Genomic DNA, 22,830 nt, shown 5'->3' with positions numbered 1-22,830 from the left:
GTCTCTAAATAAAACACAAATTTGGGCTGGGGATGTGGCTCAGTGGTTCAATCCCTGCTTACCATCCTCCCCACTTCCCCCAACCCCTGCCCCACCAAAAAAACCTTCTTTGTCAAGTGGGAACTGAAGAAACTTGGACTTTAAGGACGTCAAAGGCAGCCGACCACCATGGAGACTAACAGCGTCCTGGCACTTACTTGCCATTGCAGGGCTTTTCTAACACGATGTTCACAGCTGGATCCTTGCGAGCTGCTGTCTTTGTGATCCTGATTGGATGGGGAGACAGAGGAGGAGACAGAGGACTTTCACTTACTGTTGGGATTTTCTGATCTAGAAAAGGAGAAGCATAAAATGACGGCATGTAAGGAAAAGTTGATGTCCATATTAGAGCCATCCTAGTGCCAATAACGTGTGAGGATGTCACATCACCTCTCTTAAGCATAAAGGGCACAGAGAGCATGCAAAGGAAAAGAATGCTCATTTTACATGCAAAGGTAAATTTTAAAAGTTACAGAGAAACAGATGAAAAAATCAGTCTTAAGAAATATTAAGCTCCTTCAGAAATCTCTGCCAGCTCTGAGGAAGACTTCTTCTTTTTTTTTTTTTAAATGCTCAGAACAGCAGTTTGCCTGGGAGAGGGGACCTCCTCATGGAAATGAAGGGCATTTTCTAAACAACATATAAATTTATTTACTTATTTTTTTTTAACATTTATTTTTTAGTTTTTCGGCGGATACAACATCTTTGTATGTGGTGCTGAGGATCGAACCCGGGCCACAAGCATGCCAGGCGAGTGCGCTACCACTTGAGCCACATCCCCAGCCCCTGAGGAAGACTTCTTGACAAGGTATGTGGGGGCCCCAGGCTATGCAGGTTCCATTAGGACCCAGTAAGTCATTCAAGGAGTCTGAAGCAGTTGTTTTTTAACCTTTAAATGCTTTGATTACTAAAGAGGAAGAAGGGAAGGAAAAAAAAAAAAAAACCACTCACACTCGAACACTTAATTAGCTAATTTGTTTCTGGGCAATGCTGGAGAAAAATCTACATGATGATAGTCAAAACATTAATTTATTAACCACAACTTGCAGGCTTGACAGCTCTTTTGCGTTTAAGATTATTTCTAATTTTAAATGTGTTGCAAGTATAGGAAGAAAATCTGTCCTTTTCTTAGGTAGGGAGCATCTGTATGTTAAGTAACTTTCTTTCTTTCTTTTTTTTTTTTTTTTTTTTAAGAAAGAGAGAGAGAGAGAGAAAGAACTCTAATATTTATTTCTTAGTATTTGGCAGACACAACATCTTTGTTTGTATGTGGTGCTGAGGATCAAACCCCAGGTTGCACGCATGCCAGGCGAGCGCGCTACTGCTTGAACCACATCCCCAGCCCGAAGTAACTTTCTCTGACTCTCATTTTTATCCTTATGGTTTCTTACTGTCAAAACAGAAAGACTAAACAAGTCAGCTTTTGAAAAATATTATTTAGATTATTAAATCAATTTTCCAATGGTCACAGAGAGGATAAGAAGTATAGATATCGCACAATCCAAAGAGCACTTTAAATTTGGTTCTGTGATACATTTCATCAAATAAGCAGAACAAAATAAACTGAAAACAGGATTCTTCTTACAATTTCATAATTCTGGAATTACAAGTATGCAAAAACTAATTTCTTACTATTCTAAAGAGGTCCTTTTCAATGCATACCTAGATTTTATGCAGAGTCCTAGATAGTGATAATTCAAATCATCCTTGAAGAGAAGTCCTCCCAAGACTGTCTTCAACATGATGCAACTTAATTTAGTGGCCAAGGGCCAACCGTAAGTAAAACAAATTGCCCTTCGTTTCTCTTTACTCTGTTTCCTGAAAAGAAGCTAAAATGACCACTGATTGACTAGATAATAATTATAAAGGTCTTGCTGTGCTAGCACAGTAGAAGGCAAAAAGGGAAACATGATAAACCCTGAGAAACGCTCCAGCCTCAAAAAATTGGTAGCATAGTTGGGTGAGACAAGACACCTTACCAAACAGTTCTAACACATGATAGAACATGCTAGAATGTGCTATGTGAATTCATCAGCAATAAATGGAGGAAGGGAGCACAGTTCTAATACAGAGATAGAGGTTGAATGTCCATTGTCCTAAATGCTTGGGATGAGAAGCGTTTGAGATTTTGGAATATCTGTATAGTCTTTACCAGTTAAGCTTTCCCTAATCTGAAAATTCAAAACTTTAAAACTTTGACAGCATTTTGGACTTCAGATTTTTGGCTTAGGGATGCTCAACCTGTATGAGGAAAATCACTTTATAAGTAAGGTCACATGAGCCGGGTCTTGAAGGGTCACTGAATTGTATGCGATGATACAAACGGAGGCTGGAGGACTGTTAGAAAAAGAGACTAACTTCAACAAAAACCAGTACTTAAAAAATGACATGGAAATTATTTTTTCTTAAGACAATACCCCAAACACATATTTTAAAATAATTATGTATGACATATGCTGTTGTAAACCTTTTTTACACCCAATTTCCTTTATGTCTCTTAGTAAGCGTAGACAAATAGTACTTAGATTTCTTTAAAGGTAATACTTAACCACATTTTATTCTCCTCTCCTCCTTTCACTGAGTAAGGCAGTAACTGACAAGTGTGAGTCAAAGAGAATTTGATTAACATTTCCCAGCCAAAATTGTGATAGCAACCTAGCAATTGAGGCCAAAATGTGTATATATGAATTCCAAAAAGTAGAAGAGAAAAGCAAACGTCTTTGTGACAAATGGTACTGGAACAAGTAGCAATCCACTGGGATAAAAAATAAATGAGCCTTGATTTCTACCCTCAAACTACAGGCAAATTTTATCCAACAAAGATCACAGACCTTAATATAAAAGATAAAACCCAAAAGCTTCTAGAAGAAAACAAGAGAACATCTTCTAACCTCAGAGATAGAAAAAGGTTCCTCAGACCACAGAAAGCAAAAATCACAGAAGAAAAAAAATTAGTAAGTTAGACTTTATCAAAATTAAAAATGTAATGCCTTTGAGAAAATACTCAGGTAAACCACTTACAGGGAAAAATATTTGCAAAATATCTAGCTGACTGCCAGGACAGAGGGAGGGAGAACGGGGAGGGAGGACTAACAGATACAGGGATTTTGGGAGGTGATGAAAATGTTCTGGAATTCAGAAAGTAGTGATGGTTTGTACAACTTTGTGAACATATTAAAACTAATGAATTGTATACTTTAAAAAGGGTACATTTATGTGAATTATACCTCTTTAAAGCTATTAAATTAAAAAACAAAAACAGAGCTGAGGATGCAGCTCAGTGGTAGAGTAGCTGCTCAGCACGTACAAGGCCCTGGGTTCAATCCTCAGCACCACTAAAAACAAAGCAAAACACTAAAAAACAAAAACTAAAAAACAAACAAAACATATTTGACAAGAGCTTGTATCCAGAACACAAGAATTTCTACAATCAAAAATAAAAAGACAATTTAAAAAATTGGATACTTCACAAAGGATGCTATACCAATGGTCAATAATCCCTTGAAAAGGTTCTGTATTTATTTATTCATTGGGAAAATGAAATTAGAGTCACAATGAGAAACCACTATTCCCCTACAAGAATGGTTACAATTTAAAAAACTGACAAATACCAAATGCTGGCAAGGACATAGAACAACTGGAGCTCAGTGTAAATGAAAAGGTTAACAGAGTGTAAAATGGTACGGCCTCTTTGGCAAAAGTCTGGCTGTTTTTTAAAAAATTAAATACACCTATCATATGAGTTGGTAAGTCTACTCTTAGGTTATTTATCCAAGAAAAATAAAAACTCATGGTCCATACAAAGACTACCCATGTATTCATAGCAGATTTACTCCTAATAGCAGCAGATTTACTCTTAATAAGTCCAAACTGGAAGCAATCAAATGCAGATTCACAGGTAAATGCATAAACCAGATGTAGTACCTTCATACCACAGGATATTACTCAGCAATACAAGAGAATACAATAGAGTAGCAGGATGAATAAGGCCCCTCAAGACATCTACAACCTGATATTCCGGAACCTGTGAATGTTACCTTCTATGCCAAAAGGTCTTCAATTAGGGTGAAGACCCCCCCCCCCGCCCCCGCCCCCCCCCCAACCCAAGGGAACTTATCTCTGAGCCACATCCTTAGCCCTTTTTTTTTGTATTTTATTTTGAGACAGGGTCTCAATGAGTTGCTTAGGGCCTCGCTCAATTGCTGAGGGTAGCTTTGAACTTGCAATCCTCCCACCTCAGCCTCCTGAGCCACTGGGATTACATCTATGTGCCACCACACCCAGCAAGCTAAAGATCTTGAGATGAGGAAAGAATCCTGGATTACTGGAGCCTTAAATGTGACCAGAAGGGTCCTTATAATAGACAAATAGAGAAAGATCTGATTATAGAAGAAAAAAGACAATGTGGGAATGAAAACTGAGGCTGCACTACAAAGGCCACAGATGAAGGAATGCCAACAGTCTTAGAAACTTAAGGAAAAGATCTTCCTCTGGAGCCTTCAGAAGGAATTAGCCCTCTCATCTCCCATTTTAGACTTCTGACTTCCAGAACCAGAAGAGGATAAACCTGTTTTAAGTCACTAAATTTATGCATTAAACTTGTTAAAAACTTCAATTTGCTCGAGTGGCAACAAGAGAATAAGCAACATAAAACACTAAGCTGAATGAAAGGAATCTAGACAAGAGTATATACTATGATTACATTTATATAAAATTCTAGAAAAGTCAAAACTGATTTAAAAAGCACAGTGGTTGCCTGGTGGTGGGGAGCTGACTGGGAAGGGCATGAGGGGACTTCCTGAGACGACGATGTGTGCTATGTCTGGATAGTGGTTGGGTAACAAACATGTACCCATTTGTCAAGACTCATCAAAGGACAATTAAGATCTATACATTTTATTATATTTAAATATTAAATCACAAAAGAAAAAGACTATAAATATTAAATTCTAGCTGATGATATATATGCTACAAAATTAGGGATAAACTACTGATATCTGGCAACACTGAAATGTGAAGATGCATCTGAAATGCAAAGACAAGATGAACTGATGGACAGAGGGATAAACACATGGATAGACAATCAGCAAAATGTTCATTTTATAGTCTCAAAGGTGGGTACACAAATATTTTCTGTATAATTTTTCTAAGCTTTTCTTTTTAGAATAAAATGTTGGGGGAAGGAGTGGGGGGAATACCTACCATTTCCTACTTCCTGAATCCATAAATGAGGATCAGCATATACAATTTTATTATATCTTTGGCGAACCGTCTCCTGGTATTTCTTAAAAAAAAAAAAAAAAAGTTTAATTTATGAGAAAAAATGAGTTTCATTGTTAACAGAACTAGTGGGGATGGAAAAGTTCTTCAGACATGATTAATACAGACACAGGGCCAGGAACAGGTGGTTGCCAGGATAGGAAGTGATTAGCTCATGAAGTGAAGAAGTGATTAGCTCATGAGGTGAAGTAAAACAAAACAAGGTGATTAACATGACTGCAATCTAGACCAGTACTGCCCACTAAAACGTGCTGTGATGACAGAAACATTGCTTATGTGCCCTGTCTAATACAGTAACTACTAACTATTGAGCACTTGTTGTGCGTTTTAATTTAATTTAATTTTATTTATTTATTTTTTTTTTTAGAGAGAGGATTTTTAATATTTATTTTTTATTCTCGGCGGACACAACATCTTTGTTGGTATGTGGTGCTGAGGATCGAACCCGGGCCGCACGCATGCCAGGCGAGTGCGCTACCGCTTGAGCCACATCCCCAGCCCCACGTTTTAATTTTAATTATTTAATATTTCTAGGCACATGCAGCTAGTGGCCATTGTTTGGGATGGCTTAGGTCTGGAAAGTTATCCTCAACAAGGGAAAATCAGTTCCAAGATCAGAATAAAGTATATATCTTAGAATTTTCAAAAATCAACAAAAAATTGTGTTCCTTATAATGCTTCTTTTAGGCAGCAAAGGTCAATTGAAATTTAATCATGGTTCAATGAATGAAAAGAAAATGCTGAACTTGCTGCCAGGAAGAGCTGAATTTTCATCCAAGCTCTCCCTGTAATTTTTTGTTATTCCCTTACTGGATCTCAATTTCCTGCTCTGAATAATCCAGGGAATGGGTTAAATTTTTGAGAAAAGCATAAGTAGTAGTACAGCAATTAAAGGTAAAATTATCTGTGATTTGATATGATCATACTACAGAAGAGCAGAAGAGACAACTGAATAGTACTTATAAGCTAATGGATGAAAAAGTCTATGGTCCCAGTGTTTCTGGAATCACAAATCATTACTATTAAGAGGATAATAATAGTTATCACTTACTTCGTTAGGCATCAGACTATATGCTGAACGCCTTATACCTCTCATCCTTAAACACCCTATTCATTAGACAGGGTAACTGACCATAACAAAGTCATACACTTAGTTGGCAATATAGCTGGGACTTAAAAGAAGGACCACATGACTCTGGCTTATTAAGCTCCAGAGGCATGAGGAGGAAGAGGTAAGCCCAAGCAGCAAACCAGACCAGCAACCCTAGACCTTACTTCCATTTCCTCCATTCGGAGCATCATGATCTCCAGATTTGGGATGTCCTTGCTGTCCCTCAAGGTGGGTGAGGTTTCTGAACCAAATATCTTAGCATGAGTCATAGCCCAGAGCTCATGAGCAGTATCTTCCAAAAAGTAATCCAACTGATGAATATTGATGGATTCAGAATTAACAGCTGTAGCCTACAAAATAAGGGAAGGGTAGAAAAGTGATTAAAAACTTAAACATTATTGCTGATAATAGTAAACCAAAAGCATAATGATCAAACTGGTAGAGTTTCTATGTTAAAACTTCTAAGTCACTAAACATCAAAAGCACTAACATCAGTACAATTTTTATCAGTTATTTAAATGATGGCATTAATCAAATAATAGATTATTGTCCATGTAAATTAGATAATTTAGATGTTTTGCCCATTAGTAGAACAATCTCTTCCTTCTGTTATATTCAGGAGAAGGTATCATATTGTACAAAGTTCAGAATTCTTTATCTTTGCTTGAGATTCTGTAGTTGTAATCTGGGAGCATTTCACCAGCCTTTCTTGACCATGTATCCTTAACATGTACAAAGCATTTCTACATGCATTATATTGCTCTTGATCCTAATATATGTCTTGCAAGAATGTCTGCTAGGTAAAGAATGAGACGCTCTTGAGACTAAAGCTTGGTGCAGCCCACTCATCAGCTTGCAACTTTGGACAAGTTTATTCAATCTCTCTGAGTCTCAATCTTCTCATCTATTCTATGGAAATAATAATCTTGTATGTCAGAGGTGAAAGATTTCAGAAGAGCTTGGGTATTGGGACACTTAGCACAGTGCTTGGCATGAAATAAGACACCCAGCAAAAGGTTACAGCTATAGCATTAAAAAAAAATCTTCTAACAGAAGAAACTATATTAAAGAAAAAATGCTCAACTTTAATCAAAGTTAAAAAAACAAAAATCAGGGGAATAAATGCAACAAAATTATAAAAAAAAAATAAAAAACAACTAGAAATAACCAACAACACAAACATGGTTAATTAAGGTGTGTGTGTGATATGTGTGTGTATGTGTGTGTGGTACATGTGTGTGTATGGTATATATGTGTGTGGTGTGGTGTGTGTGTGCATGTGTGTTGTATATGTAATATTTTCCATCTATAAAGAATGGAATACCAAGAACACCATGTTCTATTAAAAAAGATAAGGACAGCCAGGTGTGGTGGTGCATGCCTGTAATCCCAGCAGCTCAGGAGATACAGGCAGGAGGATCGAGAGTTCAAAGCCAGCCTCAGCAACTTATCGAGGAGCTAAGCAACTCAATGAGAATACAAAATAGGGCTAGGGATGTGGTTCAGTGGTCAAGTGCCCCTGAGTTCAATCTTTGTTACCCCCCACCCCACCTCCATCCAAAAAAAGATAAGGGAAATCTCAATGTGCTATCATGGAAAGAGTGACAAAATATAAAGAAAGCAGCATGGTACAGAAAAGCACATGATCTGTCTGTGTGGAAGTTTTATTTTTCATACTATACTTTTTCTTTCCTAATTTGAATTTTTGATGACAAGCATATACAAGTTTAATTTCTAAAACAAAAACCTCATGTATTTTATAAAAATAAATTTAATATGCATGTTTAATGAAAACAGTAGCTGTAAGAGAAATATATTATCATGGTCCCTTTTTAAGAGCTTTTTCCTGGTATAGAGATCATCTGGTTTATAGATAAATCTACTGAGAGCTAAATTTTACTTATTATTTACAAGTAAAAGGGAGCAAACTGTCTTCTCCATTTTAAAGAAAATTACTCTGAGAATTTGTGGTTAAGGTCCTACAGCTCTTCATAAGTTAACATAGTAAAAGAAAATTCTACTTTTATCATGATAACTTGCATGAATTTGTGTTTATTTTTGTCCAGTTATTTATAAACATTGACTGTTGATAGTACTAACTGGAAAACTCTTAGCAATGCTGCTGCTGTTTATAACAGCCCAGAATTCACTGGGTGTGGTGATGCACGCCTGTAATCCCAAAGGCTCAGAAGTGTGAGGCAGGAGGATCACAAGTTCAAAGCTAGACTCAGCAACTCAGCGAGGCCCTAAGCAACTCAGAGAGATCCTGTCTCTAAATAAAATACAAAAAAAGCTGGGGTGCTGAGGCTGTAGCTCAGTGGTAAAGTGCTTGCCTCGCATGTGTGAGGCACTAGGTTCAATCCTCAACCCCACATAAAAATAAATAAAGATACTGTGTGTTCATCTACAACTAAATTAAAAAATATTTTAAGGGAGGAGGCTTGGGGATATACCTCAGTTGGTAGAGTGCTTGCCTCGCATGCATATCACATCCAAACATGATGGTTTCTATTTGTACAGTGAGTCTACAGGACCTGTAGAATTTAGCTTACTGTTTATGGGAGGATGGCACAACCTCTTGGTGGTGCTACATATTATTTCATCTTCAGGAAAGTACTGGTTTGTGCAGAGAAGTGTCATACTTTCCCTCTCCTAAAGCCAAATTTAGCTCTCAGTAGATTCAATTCCCAGCACCACACACACACACACACACACACACACACCAAAAAAAAAAAGGCTGGGGATGTGGCTCAATGGTTAAGTGCCCCTGGGCTCAATCCCTGGTACAAAAAAAAAAAAAAAAAAGCCCAGAATTCTAAATATTATCTTTCAATAAGCTGTATTGGAGATTATTTAATGCCTACAGAATAGTTCAAGGCTGATCATTCCTAGCAATATTCAGACATGTCTATTCCACTGTCAGCATTTATAATCACTACACTTTTCCTTCAAGTTAAAATGCATACAGAGGAAAAAAAAATGCAGAACAGAGTTGCCTCCCTAAGTTAGATATGAGCACATTATTTTGCTAGGAGAAAAATCATTTAGTGGCTATGCTGCACAAAACACCAACCAGAGCATAAATGATTTTGTAATGACCAAATGTGGTTTTAGCTTCCAGTCTCAGGAGTCTCACCTCACACGAGATTTGGTCATATGATAGTGGTACAAGAGAATTATGATCACAAAGATTATGAAAATACGGTACAGCTAAAATATTGCTTAATAATTAGAATAGGATAGATATCTTCTCCAAACCTTTCTTCCTGTTCCTGAGGTCATTGGCTGATGATGTCAGTTCAACTTCCTTCTAACTCTGAAGTCTTTATACTTGCCTTGCCCTTTACTTGTTCTGAGTTAACTGAAGCAATAAATATCTTTCCAACCTCTGCAAAGATTAAAAGGATGCAACTTGCACTTTCTAAGCCTATGCAAGGAAGGAGATTCCCCCCAAAGATGTTTTTATTTTTCTCAACTGTTTTTATTTCTTTCCTAGACTTTTTTTTCTCTCTGCCAGACTAGACACTGGTCACATGCTAGGCACTCAAAACATGCTTGCCTAACAAAAATATTAGGCCCTAAGTATAAAGGAAATTAGGCCAGCAATGAGCACAACAAAGCTGAATGAAAGAAAATGAGGGCAGCCATTCTTCTGCCACAGCCATCAACATTCAGGGCCACATGCACCCGCATTCTGTCATTAGGAGGAGAGATGAAAGAGCCACTGACAAAAACCTGTGGCTCCTGAGAGGTCTGTGTGCTATTTGCAAGGGTGATCTAAGCCATAATGCTAAATATACAATGTAAGAATTAACATGCCAAATACGAAAAATAATTTCACCCTCCTTGAATAGGATAATGTAGTGTTTGCAAAGTAATCTGCATATCATTTTCCTTCGACTGGAGACATCATCATGTAATAATACCAGAACACCACAACACGCACCTGCTCTGCAGGCTGGGCTGCTGCTGTGTTAAATGATGGACGATCCTTCAAATGAATATTTGCTTCCGTAGAAGAATTAACTCTCTATTAAAACAGACATAAATACATTCATGGGTTATAAAAACTTACAACTCATATTAATACAAATGGATGCTGTTACCAGAATAACTTCAGCTGTAGCAGTATTAGGTTTTTTGCAGCAATTAAAGTACTTTGTCTTCATGAAAATAAATGCCATGTGTTGCTCTTGGCTCACCATGCTTTTTCCTCCCTCATCTTTGTAAACACTGCCACAGTAGCTGTGTCCTTTTATGCAAATCATTCAACTTCTCTGTTCCACGGTTTCCTCAATGATAAAATGAGGAGGCTAGATAATTCCATCACTAAGAGCCCATTTGTTCACTACTCCTGAAGTTTCCATGGACTTGAATAATAATTTAACATTCCATAACTTAAAAACACAGAAGTGTAGTGGTCTGTGCAGGGACCCAGATGGTATTCATCCTATTTAAGCTTCATCTATTCATCCAAACATGATGGTTTCTATTTGTACAGTGAGTCTACAGGACCTGTAGAATTTAGCTCACTGTTTAGGGGAGGATGGCACAACCTCTTGGTGGTGCTACATATTATTTCATCTTCAGGAAAGTACTGGTTTGTGCAGAGAAGTATCATACTCTCCCTCTCCTAAAGCCAAGCATTCCAAATCGCTGTGGTGAGAGAGGACAGCATTAGAGTAGAAATAGGAAACTAAATAAATTTGGGGGGTTAGGAATGGAAACTGCAATCAAAGCTTGTTCCCCAAATTAAAATCTCACTTCTCTCAAAAGCAAGTCATTCCTTTCTTCCCCCTATCTGTTTCCCTTCCCCATAACACAGGACATACCAATATAGTGTGCAGTGGTCTGCAGGTGTCTAGAGAGGGCTGTGCTGTGCAATGCAGCTTCAGGCTAAAGAGACACTTGACCCAACAAAGGGTCAGTACGACCTCTGTGGCAACTCTTTTTATTCCAGAACTTCCAAAGACAAGCAGAGGAGATGAACTAGATTACCTGGGCCTTGACCAAGAGGGGTTTCAAACGTTCCAGAACTGCCTCCTCTACCTTGTCCGCTAACTGGCTGGCAGAAATGCTATTTAGAAATAAAATTGAAAATTCATGTCAAAAGCAAGAAAATGTCCTATTTTGCATACCCACCACTCTAGGTGAAACTAAATCTAATAAGACCCAGAGTACTTCTCTAACTACAATGACCATACAAATTCCTGGAGATGTTATTAAAATGTAGACTCTGATTTAATTGGTGGAGTGAGGACACATTTCTGCATTCCCAAAAGCTCCCAGTTAAGGCAACACTGCTGGTTCTAGGCCCCACTTTGTGCACAAGGGCTTAGATAACATATAAGGAAGTGTGTCAGAACTGGAGACAATGAAGACAAATTAATTGCCTCTAAATAGCTAAAGAGGGTAGTAGTTAAACTGTTCCCTTTTAAAATCTCACTGAAAACAATAGCAGAGTTAGATATACACAGTCAAACACGAGGAGGAAAAACAATGGTTCTGGAAGACAAAGGACAAAATAATTAACTGAGCTGACCTGTGAATGCCAAAATCTAGGCCAGTGATAGAGAAACTAGGAACACACATAATTTGCACTTCTGACTTAAACAGGCACGCAACTAGTGGTACAAGGTGTGTCTAAGTCTGAGGAAAGTGGGAAAGAGTAACTTAAAAATGGAAGAGTTTAATGATATCTGAGAAGTCAGATCCCCAGGTCCCTTGCCCTACTTCACACAACTGGACAACTGCCTCTCTAAGAGAAGCTCTAAGAGAAGGTCAGTTTGCTCATTCCCAAGAGTCTCCAGACTAGTGGTGGCCAATCACAGTTGTATAGGTGCCATACTCAAAAGAGGGGAGCAAGTGTTCGGACTAAATGCTGAGTATGAGACCCTCAGCCCCCTCCCCCAACTGAGCTCTTGGGACACCCACATCCAGATCCTTACCCTCTAGGCAGAAGATCAAAAACCCCTTTTCTGGGCAGGCTGACCCCATCCCAAAGGAAAGACTTCAAGACCAATACAGGGGTCAATTCACATGGCCCCAGAAGAAAGCTCAAGTTCAATAATCCTTTCATCAGAAGGTGCTGGAATAGCCAGATATCCATAAGAAATAAAATGTAACTGTGATCAGTATCTCATCTCAAATACAAAAATTAATTCAAAATAAATCAGACACAAACATAAAAATTAAAGTTATAGGCATTTAGAAGAAAATATCTTTGATATCTTAATTTGGGCAATGATTTCTAAGTTCACCAAAAAAAAAAAAAACACAAAAGAAAAATTGATAAAAATGGTCTTAAGCAGAATTTAAAACTTTAATCACCATTCGAATAACATTAAAAGATACATAAGAAAGCCAGAGTATTGAGAGGAAATATCTGTTGCACATATATCTGGCAAGGGGCTTGTATCCAAAAACTATGTATAAAGAAGTCCAACCAATAATTGAAAACAATGGTGACCAAAAACAATGGGCAACTTATTTGAACTGACATTTCACCTAATAAACACTAAGAAAGGTGCTCATCACCATTAATCATCAAGGACATGCAAATCAAAACCACAAGGAAAGATCACCACAACCTCACCAGAAGGGCTAAAATGAAAAAGATCGCCAAGACAACAGGTAAGCAAGGAAACAGGACAACTAGAAAAACACTCTCGTGTACTGCAGATAGGAGTACAAAAGGTTACAACTACTCTGCAAAGTTTGTATGATAGTTTTATAAACAACTGCCTATCTTACAACCCAGAAATTCTACTCCTAAGTATTTACCCAATAGAAATGAAAGCATGTCTACAAAAAAAAAAAAGTGTAAGAATGTTTATAAAAACTTTATTTAAACCAACTAAAAATGGGAAATACTGCCAATGTTAAATCGAAGAAGAATGGATAAAGAATATGTGGTACATTCATCCAGTGGAATACCACTCAGCAATACAATGGAATCAACTACACTGATAGAGGCACCATGTGGCTGAATCCCAAATACCTTTTTCTTTCTTTTTTTTAATTTAAGGCAAGGTCTCACTGAGGTACTTAGAGCCTCATTGACTTGCTGAGGCTGGCTTTGAACTTGCAATCCTCCTGCTCAGCCTCCTGAGCCACTGGGATTACATGCCCAGCTCAAATATCTTGTTAAACAAAAGAAGCCAGAAACAAAGGAATGGACTGTGAAGATTCTACCAGAGTTCAAGAATAGGCAAAACTAGGTCTGGGGTTGTAGCTCACGGGTAGAGCACCTGGCCACATGGGAGACAGTGGGTTCAATCCTCAGCACCACACATAAATAAGCAAAATAAAGGTATTGTGTCCATCTACAACTAAAAAATAAAATAAAATAAAAATAAATAATAGTCAAAACTAGTCTATGGGGCAAAACATCAGAAAGTGGCTGCCTCTGTGAGGGATTTGGTCATGTGGGGGTAGGGAATGACCAGAAAAAACACCTAGGAATAGTCTAGATTGATAGATATTTTCGTTATCTTGATTAGGGTTTTGGTCACCCAGATATATACATCTGTCAAAACTCACTGAAGTATAAACCACTGAGTTCTTTGCATCTTACTACATGTAAAGTATACCACAAAAAAACAATTTTTTAAAAACCCTAAAACTAAATACAGATTCTAATTCAAATGGCAGAGTTTTCAATCAGTAATCAGTCCCCTCCATTTAAACACTAGAAGATAGCCAAGGATTTCCAGCTGAGAAAGGAAAAGATTATATAGAGCAGTAAGGAAAAACTATTGTTAATGTACTCAAAGAGAAGAAAAATAGCATAAAAGGAGACTAAGAGAGAGAAATTTGGAAAATATAATAGAACTCTTAAAATTTAAAAACACTGTAGCAGAAATAACAAATCTAATAATAGGTTAAATACTAAGTATGAGGAAATTGCCTCCTGGGGTGCAAGGAGGAAATAGGAAATACAGACAAAAAAAATTCGAGGACCAATCCAGGAAGCCCAACATCCAAGAACAGAAGTTACAGAATAGGGGAACAGAGAAACGGACAAAGAAAACAAGTGCAAAATAAAGCAAGAACATTTGTCAGAACTGAAGGAAATAAACTGCCAGATTGAAAAAGGTCCACTGATAAATGAAAACACATGCACACCAAGTTCTGTGAAATTTCAGAACACTGAGGGGAGAAAAAGGGTTGCTTCTAGAGAATTAAAAAGCAAGATTCTGATTTCTCATTGAAAACAAGACAATGAAATAATACTTTAAAAAAATTCTGGTTAGACTTCTACTTTGGGACAGGAGGAATATATGTTCTTTTCCCATTTTTTTTTTTTATTAAGTACAACTAGGAACCTTAAACATTAAATGTAAACTAAAGAAAAGGACTAGAAAAGGTAGAGCAAAGATAGATCAGCAAGGGACTCTGGGAACCAAAAAAAGACAAGGTGGTGAGTTCCCTGGGTTTCCTTTTTGCCTCGGATATCCCAGAATCAGACACTGGAGAAGCAAGCAATCAGAAATGCCAATAGGTACAGACATACGTATGCACATAAATGTATAAGATTAAGTAAGATATAATAAAGGCCCACTCTCTCTAGCCAAAGGGACAGTTGAGGAAGATGGAAAATTGTCAGAAAATAACTCCCCAACTACAGCCAAACACCACAAAAGAAACCTGTGCCATGTGCCATTAAAGAGAGTAGAGAGCAAATAAGTACATGAAAGGATGTTCACCATGTACTAAACACTTATCACAACATCAAAAAGAAAACAGTGAACCAATCGATGCTGGCAGAATTGCAGAGCGACTGGACCCCTCAATCCTGCTGGTGGGGGTAGGGAGCCACTCTAGAGAATAGCTTGGCAGTTTTATATTAACCCAAACACAACTGCATATGACCCAGTAATTGCACTCTGGCATTTATTCTAGAGAAAAGAAAACTGTTCTTGAGTGTTTACAGAAAACTTTATTCATAACAGTCACAAACTAGAAATAACCCAGATGTTCCTCAGATGTTTAACCAGTGAACAATTTAAAAAACAGAGGTATATCCATAACATGGAGTGTATTTAACAACAAAAAGAATGAACAAATGAAACGTGCACAACCTGGATCAATCTCCAGAGAAGGATGTATGGGGAAAAAACAGTCAATCCCAAAAGGTTAGGCAACTATGTTTTCACTTATATAAGACCTGAAATAACAAAATCATAAACAGGGAGAACAGATTAGTGGTTGCCAAGGGTTACAAGCAGGTGTGCTATAGATGGACAAACATGAGGGAACTTTGTGGTGATGGAAATGTTCTTGACTATATCACTGCCCATCAGGTGCTCCTTGACCGTGTCAAGGTCAATATCCTGGTTGTAGCACTATGCTATCGTTCACGAAAATATTGTACTAGGGAAAGTGGTTAAAGGGTTCCAAAGACTTCTTTGTATTATTACAACTTTGATGTGAATGTATAATTATCTCATAATAAAAAGTTTAATTTAAAAATTGTCAAAAACAATCTTCAATTAAGAGTTCTATACACATTAAGACTATTAGCAAATATAAGAGTAGAATGAAAACATTTTTAAGCTTGACAGGATTGAGAAGATTTACTTTGTATTCATCCTTTCTCAAGAAGCTAATTTAGGATTAAGGAAGCTAAATTTGTTCTATCAAAACAAGCAAGTAAACAGAAAAAAAAGTACAAGATGTGAAAAACCATACAAGCTAAACTGGCCTAGATGCTTGGCTCATCTTGCCCTGAAACTGATGAAATTCCCAATCCTCGAGCCCTAGTGTCTGCTGAGGATCCTCGTTTTACCCCCATTAAAGCTGTCAGAGGAGCTGAGAAGCAGAGTGTGACAGGGCAGCCTATGCCCCTGATGAGGCTTCTTTCAAAAGCCCCGCAGATCCGGTTCACCTGTAGCCCTGAAATGGTGAGCACGATCCCTGCCAGAACTCATTCATGATCTTGCTCACTGATTTCCTGGGACAAGGCTCCTAAAAATTCTCAGGGAAGTGCATGTCAGATTATGATCCAGACTCCACGCAACCTCTTTTCCTGAGAGCCTTCATCTAATGCCAGCAACACTGTTACCTTGGTTTAGCTAGATTAGTTACTCTCAGTTTTCGAAATTAAATAATATATTGGTAGGAATGCTTACACAGGTGGTAGATTTATTTTTTTAAAAAGATAATGAAAAGATTAATACAGGAATCAGAAAAGTGGCTACCTCTGGGGGAAAAGAGGATGCAACTGAGGAGGAGGTCATTAGAAACTTCTCCATTAGTGGCAATGACCTATTTCTTGGGTTGGGTTGTTCATTTCATGTTCTGGATTGTTCAAGGGTATTTATTATGTTCCACATGTCTGATATGTTTAATTTTTAAAAATTTTTTATTAGTTCTAATCAGTTATACATGACAACAGAAAGCTTTTCAATTCATTGTACACAAATAGAGCATGACTTTTCATTTCTCTGGTTGTATATGATGTAGAGTTGCACAACATGTGCAGTAATTTTTTAAAATAAAAGACACACAGAGGGAATAAATGGGTACAGAGGATTAAGCTTTTGCTATGTGGTCCACCTATGTGTGGGTAGGAATCACAGGGAATCAAATTTTACACAACCTAAAGTTGCACCTTCTAATAGCTATAGATGACCAAGGAATAGAATCCCTCTGACAGTAGTAACCAGCTTGTCACAGAGGATGTGTATACATATGCTAGACTGTTATTTTGTGGCGACAGTGTAGAGTGGCTTGGAAGCATCAGTTGGGGAAAAACGATCCTTCAAGTCCTAAGATTTTGATTGTATGACTTGAAATCTTAACTACAGACATCCTGGTCCTCTCATGAGAAACCACAACCCTTATAACTGGGATTGAATGTTCTATCATGAATAGTGTCAGAAATGCAGATGTTTCAACAAGTGTTCTATTCATTTGACTGCAGGACGAATGATTGTCAGAGCTGGAAAAATGAGCCAACTTTAGCAGCAGCAGCTCCAGAAAATCTTTTACTTTTAGTTATACATGCCAGTAGGATGTATTTTGACATATTATGGGAGTTACACTGGTCATGTATTCATATGGGAACACAGGAAAATTATGTCTGATTCACTCTACTGTCTTTCCCATTCCCTTCTCTTTATTCCCCTTTTTCTAATCCAATGAACTGCTATTCTTCCCCAGTCATGTCCTTCAGTAAAACTTAACAAATCTCTTCAAGCCTATAGTTAGGTGATAGCATTCTTAGGGGATGAATGGAAAAAAAGCAGTCTCATTTGAAAACACTGCATTCAAGCTAACATGGAAAAATGAAAGAATCCATACACTCACACACATGAGTAGAACACACACAATGTACTAACCTTCTGCCCTCAGAAGGACTGGCATCTGGCTAGAGAAAAGTATCTTTGAGGTACTTTTAAGACTCTGATCTTTCAGACAGAATTCCCTCAAATGATAGATGTTCTTTTCAATTCTTCTTCAAACTGCACATAAAGGAAACACTTCCTAGCAAAAACATGGTATAATATACATGTAGGCATGTAGGTGCTCATTCATTCACTTACTCATGTAATAAGGTTAGGCCTAAACCGTCCAGGCTGGTTGTTAAAACCCTGGATCAATTAGAATGGGAAGCTTCCCCTATTCTTCAAAAGCAAACACATACCTTAATTTTTGGAGTCGATCCATTTCTTCAGTTTTCAGTTCATTCAGTTCCTTTGTTCTCCTAGAAGTTTCAGCATCAAGCCAGTCAAGCCTAGACAACAGTACAAAGGGTCACCTCAACTCTCCTCAAAGCAGCCAGGACTCCCTGGGTCTACCTACAACCAGGGTTCCACTATAGGCTTCACAGAATTTTAAGGAGGTGGAAAGCCAAGAAGCATAAGCAGCATGGGAGACCTTCAACTCTCTTTTAGAGCTAGATGATACAAAATAGGCCTAATTACCCTTTTCTACCTCAGAAACAAGTATTTACCTCTGTTTTTGCATTTGATCCATTTCTTTGGCTTTTAATTCTTCTAGTTCCTTCAATCTTTTGGAAGACTCAGCCTCAAGCCAAGCAAGCCTAGCAGACAGTACAAAAGAGTCAAATCAATTATGCCTCTACGCAGCAGGGCATCATTACCAGAGAAACAGCGCAGAAGTAGGGACCCTTGAGCCCCAGCACCAATCCTGGCTCCATTAAGGACTCAGTAGGTAATGTAACTTGTCTGTACCCATAAAGCTCTCTCTTCCTATAAAGAGACATTTATGTATAAAACTTTTGAGTTAGTGTGTAGAATAAGGAAAAGCTGCCTACAGATGTTCTCAAGAAAATTAAGCATTGCTGTATTCAGAATTTCTTGTTTGACAAAAACACAGCCCTTAAGGTTTAGATAAAGAAATGAATCCCCATGTAGGAAGAGAGTGAAGTCAAATAAAAATAAAAAGGATAGTGTTAACTCTAAACAATTTTATTGTGTATGAAAGGGCTTTGATTCTTTTGGTTTAAGTTATGTGAATATTATCAAATTAATTAATGACCCCACTCTTTCTTTAAGGTGCTGGGGATCAAGCCATGGCCTTTGCATGGCAGGCAAGTGCTCCACCACTGAGCCACACCCCCAGCCCCAACAACTTGCTTTCCCAAAGTTGCAAAAATAATTTCAGCCCCAAAATGCAGAGCAACCTCTTTTCACCGTTCTTTGTTTGGAATGTTTTCCCCATATCCCCCCATATTTAAATCCTATGTGAGTTCTAGTTCAATTTCCATCTCCTTCATGAAGCCTAGATCTTGGCAGTAAGAAGTAACCTCTCCCTCTTTTAAACCCTCTTTACTCTTCAGCACTTTGTAGGGTATGTACCATGTTCTATCTTAGATTATAGCTATTTATACATTTTCCCTGCTGATTATAAATAAGCAGGGGCTGGAATTATGTCTTATTCACTCTTTTTTAAAAAACATCTCCAGAGCTCACAATTGTGCCATACACAAAACTAGCAATGGATATACAATCGACACACATACAATTTTTGAACAAATTAAATAAGAAGGAATAAAAGGGGCTCATTATAAACTGGAGAATTTAACAGAAAAGTTTAGTAATCTACATTTTAAATAACCAATTTCAGTCATAAGAAAGACAAGAAGGAGCTTACTTTAGAGTCCACATAAAAGGAGCCCTTCAATTTTCAAAGATTTGAAAAATTCCAGCACAAACCTATTTGATTCGTGCTTGACAACACTCAACTGACTTCCCTCTTGAGTATCTTCTTGCTGGAAAGACTGTTCTTTTGCAGCATCTGTGGGGCTAGATTTCACCCGTAGCCATGCAGCACTGCATAAAACGGAAAAGTAGACCTTTATAATCATTCAGTCCACATCCAGTGACTCCTCCAAAGGTGCTGGCTCAGAGGAGACAAGAGCATTAAAGTCATGGTGATTACAGCACAGAGCCCCAAATTAGAAGCTGAACCTGAAGAAGTCTGAGATCTTCCAGCAGTCAGGGCACAGGGTCAAAGTGGAGACATTCCCTTTGCTTCAAAGAAGCTGTCACTACTTTAAATGAAACAACACTCAATTATAGGAAAAAGAACTTCATCAAAACCTGCTTTTATATATAGAGAGATTTGAGTCACTAATAATATTCCGTATTATATTACTAGATGTATCTCTACAAGGCCTAGCACCACTGTGAGCCAAAAAGCCTTATCCTCCACCTGTCATACATACACTAGAAGACAGTCCACTGCATATTTGATTTGAATACAAACCTCAATTGCTGATGTTTTTACAAGGTCATCAAATGAATGCCTATCTCTGTATTAATACTTACATATATTAAAATATAGAAATGAGAGTAATAAAAATAGACAAAAAGAAAGACATAATAAAGCCAGTTATGGTAGTAATCCTAGCTATTCAGGAGGCTAAAACAGGAGGATGGCAAGTTTGAGGCCAACTGGACAAATTGGCAAGACCCTGACTCAAGCTAAAATTTATTATTTATTTATTTATTTTTAAGAAAGAGGCGGGGAGAGCAAAGAGAGAGAGAGAAGAGGAGAGGAGTGAAAGGGAGAGTGAAAGCAAGAGAAGACAGAGGGGAATGGCAGGAGGGAGTTTTTTTTTTTTTTTTTTTTTAAGAGAGTGAGAGAGGGGAGAGAGAGAGAGAGTGAATTTTTTTTAATATTTATTTTTTAGTTCTCGGCGGACACAACATCTTTATTGGTATGTGGTGCTGAGGATCAAACCCGGGCCGCACGCATGCCAGGCGAGCGCGCTACCGCTTGAGCCACATCCCCAGCCCTCAAGATAAAATTTAAACAACTAGGGATGTAGTTCAGTGCACAAGACCCTGGGTTCAATCCCAAGAACTGCAAAAATAAAACAAGACAAAATAAAGATCAAATCAGAAAACCAGATTTTAGTTCAAGCTCTGTTACATGAGCAAGACATTAAATTCTCTCAACATATTTTCTTCCATTTAATGAGGGCCAATAAGTAAGTATTACTATTGATTCAGAACCCACTTGGAATCTTCAGGAGAATCTTTTGAGCTAGGCTGTTAACCATGTCTTTTGACAGCCTCCCCAAAGCTGGATCCCTCTAGTCACCTACATTCCCCCTTCTCCTCCTCAAAATACTGTTTTCGCTTTCTTCTTCATATTATTCTACGTCCTAGTTCCTTCCATTGTGTTGGCAAGGACTACTGAACTATGGCAAACAAGTTAGTTCTGTGTCACCTTTAACTGAGCTCCCAAAAGACTATTTCCTAACTAGACCCCGCTCCCCCTTGAATACAATGCTTCTCTCTAGCCCCATGGTATGGTAACTCCTTATTTTCCAAGTACCATGAATGATGGTGACAAGACAGTAATCTCAGCACTATCCTAACTGCCTCCTGCAGTTCAAAAAGTGTCAACGAGATCTGAATAGTTTTATGGTTCATAATTATCTCAACTTACAATTTAAATTATCTTAAAATATTTACTAATTTGGCAAAGATTTAGTGAATGCCTATGATGTTCCAGGCATCGAACATTTAAATATAAGAAAGACACAGGCTGAGGCTGGGGCTGGGGTTGTGGCTCAGTGATAGGGTGCTTGCCTAGCATGTGTGAGGCATTGGGTTTTATTCTCGGCACTGCATATAAATAAATGATAGAGGTCATTAACAACTAAAAAAATATTTTCAAAAAAGGCGACGACACTGGGTACAATAGCACACACATATAATTCCAGCAGCTCAGGAGGCTGAGGCAGGAGTATTATGAATTCAAAGCCAGCCTCAGCAACATAGCGAGACACTGAGCCAACTCAGTGATCCCCAGTCTCTAGATAAGATAGCTGGGATGTGGCACAGTGGTTAAGTGCCCCTGGGTTCAATCCCCGATATAATACAAAAAAAAAAAAATACAGTCCCTGCTGAGAGCAGTGGTGCATGACTATAATCCTAGTGACCTGGGAAGCTAAGGTAGAAGGATTACAAGTTCAAAGCCAGTCTTAGCAACTTAGAGGCCATAAGCAACTTAGCAAGACCCAATAACAAAAATTAAAAAGGGCTGGGATGTGGCTCAGTGGTTAAGCATCCCTTGGGTTTAATCCCAGGTACAGAAAGAAAGAAAGAGAGAGAGAAGGAGGGAGAGAGGGAGAGAGAAAGAGAAAAGAAAAGCAAAGAAAAGAAAGACAAAGTTCCTCGTCTCAAGTAACTGTTGGGGGAAAGACAAAGGAAGCCCACAATTTTCCCTATAGTGATACATGTCCACTGGTCATTAGGATGCCACAAAGAAGGCTACTCCAACCATAACCAGATAGAAAAAGGAAACAGCAGGTTTGGACAAACTTCTCATGTATTACCCATATAAGCATTTCTTTTTTTCTTTACAGTACTGGGGATTGAACCCAGGACCTTACACATGTCAAAGCATCTCTTCTTCTTTTTTAAAAATATATTTATTTTTTTTAGATTTTGATGGACCTTGATTTTATTCATTTATTTATATGTGGTGCTAATAATTGAACCCAGTGCCTCACTCACACTTGCTAGGCAAGTCCTCTACAATTGAGCTACAACCCCAGCCCATGTTAGGAAGAATTAAAGTTGCTATTCCACTTGTTCTAAGCTATATGTCACCTTTGATCTATGGAGGAAAATAAATTCACATACCCAAATCGTTCCTTGAATTTTTACATACCACTTAGGAGATGCTGGTGGGGATGTAGGGTTCGCAGGTATCCAGGGAGCCCTGTGGCTTTTCACAGGCTGTTGGTTCATTTTTAATCTGGATGAAACTGTTGTCTGCTGCACCCTGCTTTTGCTGGGAGGGTGGCTGGGTCTATTTCTTTCAGCTTTGTGGAGTCCCTAAAAGAGGGAAATATGAATTACAAAGTTATACAAATATCAAATACCCTAGCTTCAACCTCTTACTAAAGCTCC

At 38.0% G+C, this 22,830-nt stretch overlaps 1 protein-coding gene across 9 annotated transcripts in view; it reads right to left on the bottom strand.

Annotated features, from left to right (window-relative positions):
* Positions 1-22,830, bottom strand: part of Kiaa0753 (KIAA0753 ortholog) — a 74,950-nt gene that overhangs the window by 10,227 nt on the left and 41,893 nt on the right. For 7 of the 9 annotated variants that reach the window (XR_013436283.1, XR_013436284.1, XM_040269515.2 and 4 more), the window contains 9 exons: positions 22,589-22,755; positions 19,615-19,731; positions 18,390-18,479; positions 18,081-18,170; positions 11,429-11,507; positions 10,377-10,460; positions 6,595-6,780; positions 5,242-5,323; positions 198-330 (listed from right to left, as the gene is read on the bottom strand). Coding sequence is in view for 6 of the 9 variants with exons in the window: in XM_040269515.2 (XP_040125449.1) it covers positions 198-330; positions 5,242-5,323; positions 6,595-6,780; positions 10,377-10,460; positions 11,429-11,507; positions 18,081-18,170; positions 18,390-18,479; positions 19,615-19,731; positions 22,589-22,755 (1,028 nt within the window). In the remaining 3 variants the exon portion in view is untranslated. Of the gene's footprint in view, positions 1-197; positions 331-5,241; positions 5,324-6,594; positions 6,781-10,376; positions 10,461-11,428; positions 11,508-17,775; positions 17,899-18,080; positions 18,171-18,389; positions 18,480-19,614; positions 19,732-22,588; positions 22,756-22,830 lie in introns of those variants that run through there. The other 2 variants (XM_078042707.1, XR_005726519.2) reach the window with 2 other exon arrangements.

This window comes from Ictidomys tridecemlineatus, chromosome 3 (assembly GCF_052094955.1).
Source record: "Ictidomys tridecemlineatus isolate mIctTri1 chromosome 3, mIctTri1.hap1, whole genome shotgun sequence".
Classification (NCBI taxonomy): Eukaryota; Metazoa; Chordata; class Mammalia; order Rodentia; family Sciuridae; genus Ictidomys; species Ictidomys tridecemlineatus.
This window is presented reverse-complemented; position numbering and strand designations above follow the sequence as displayed.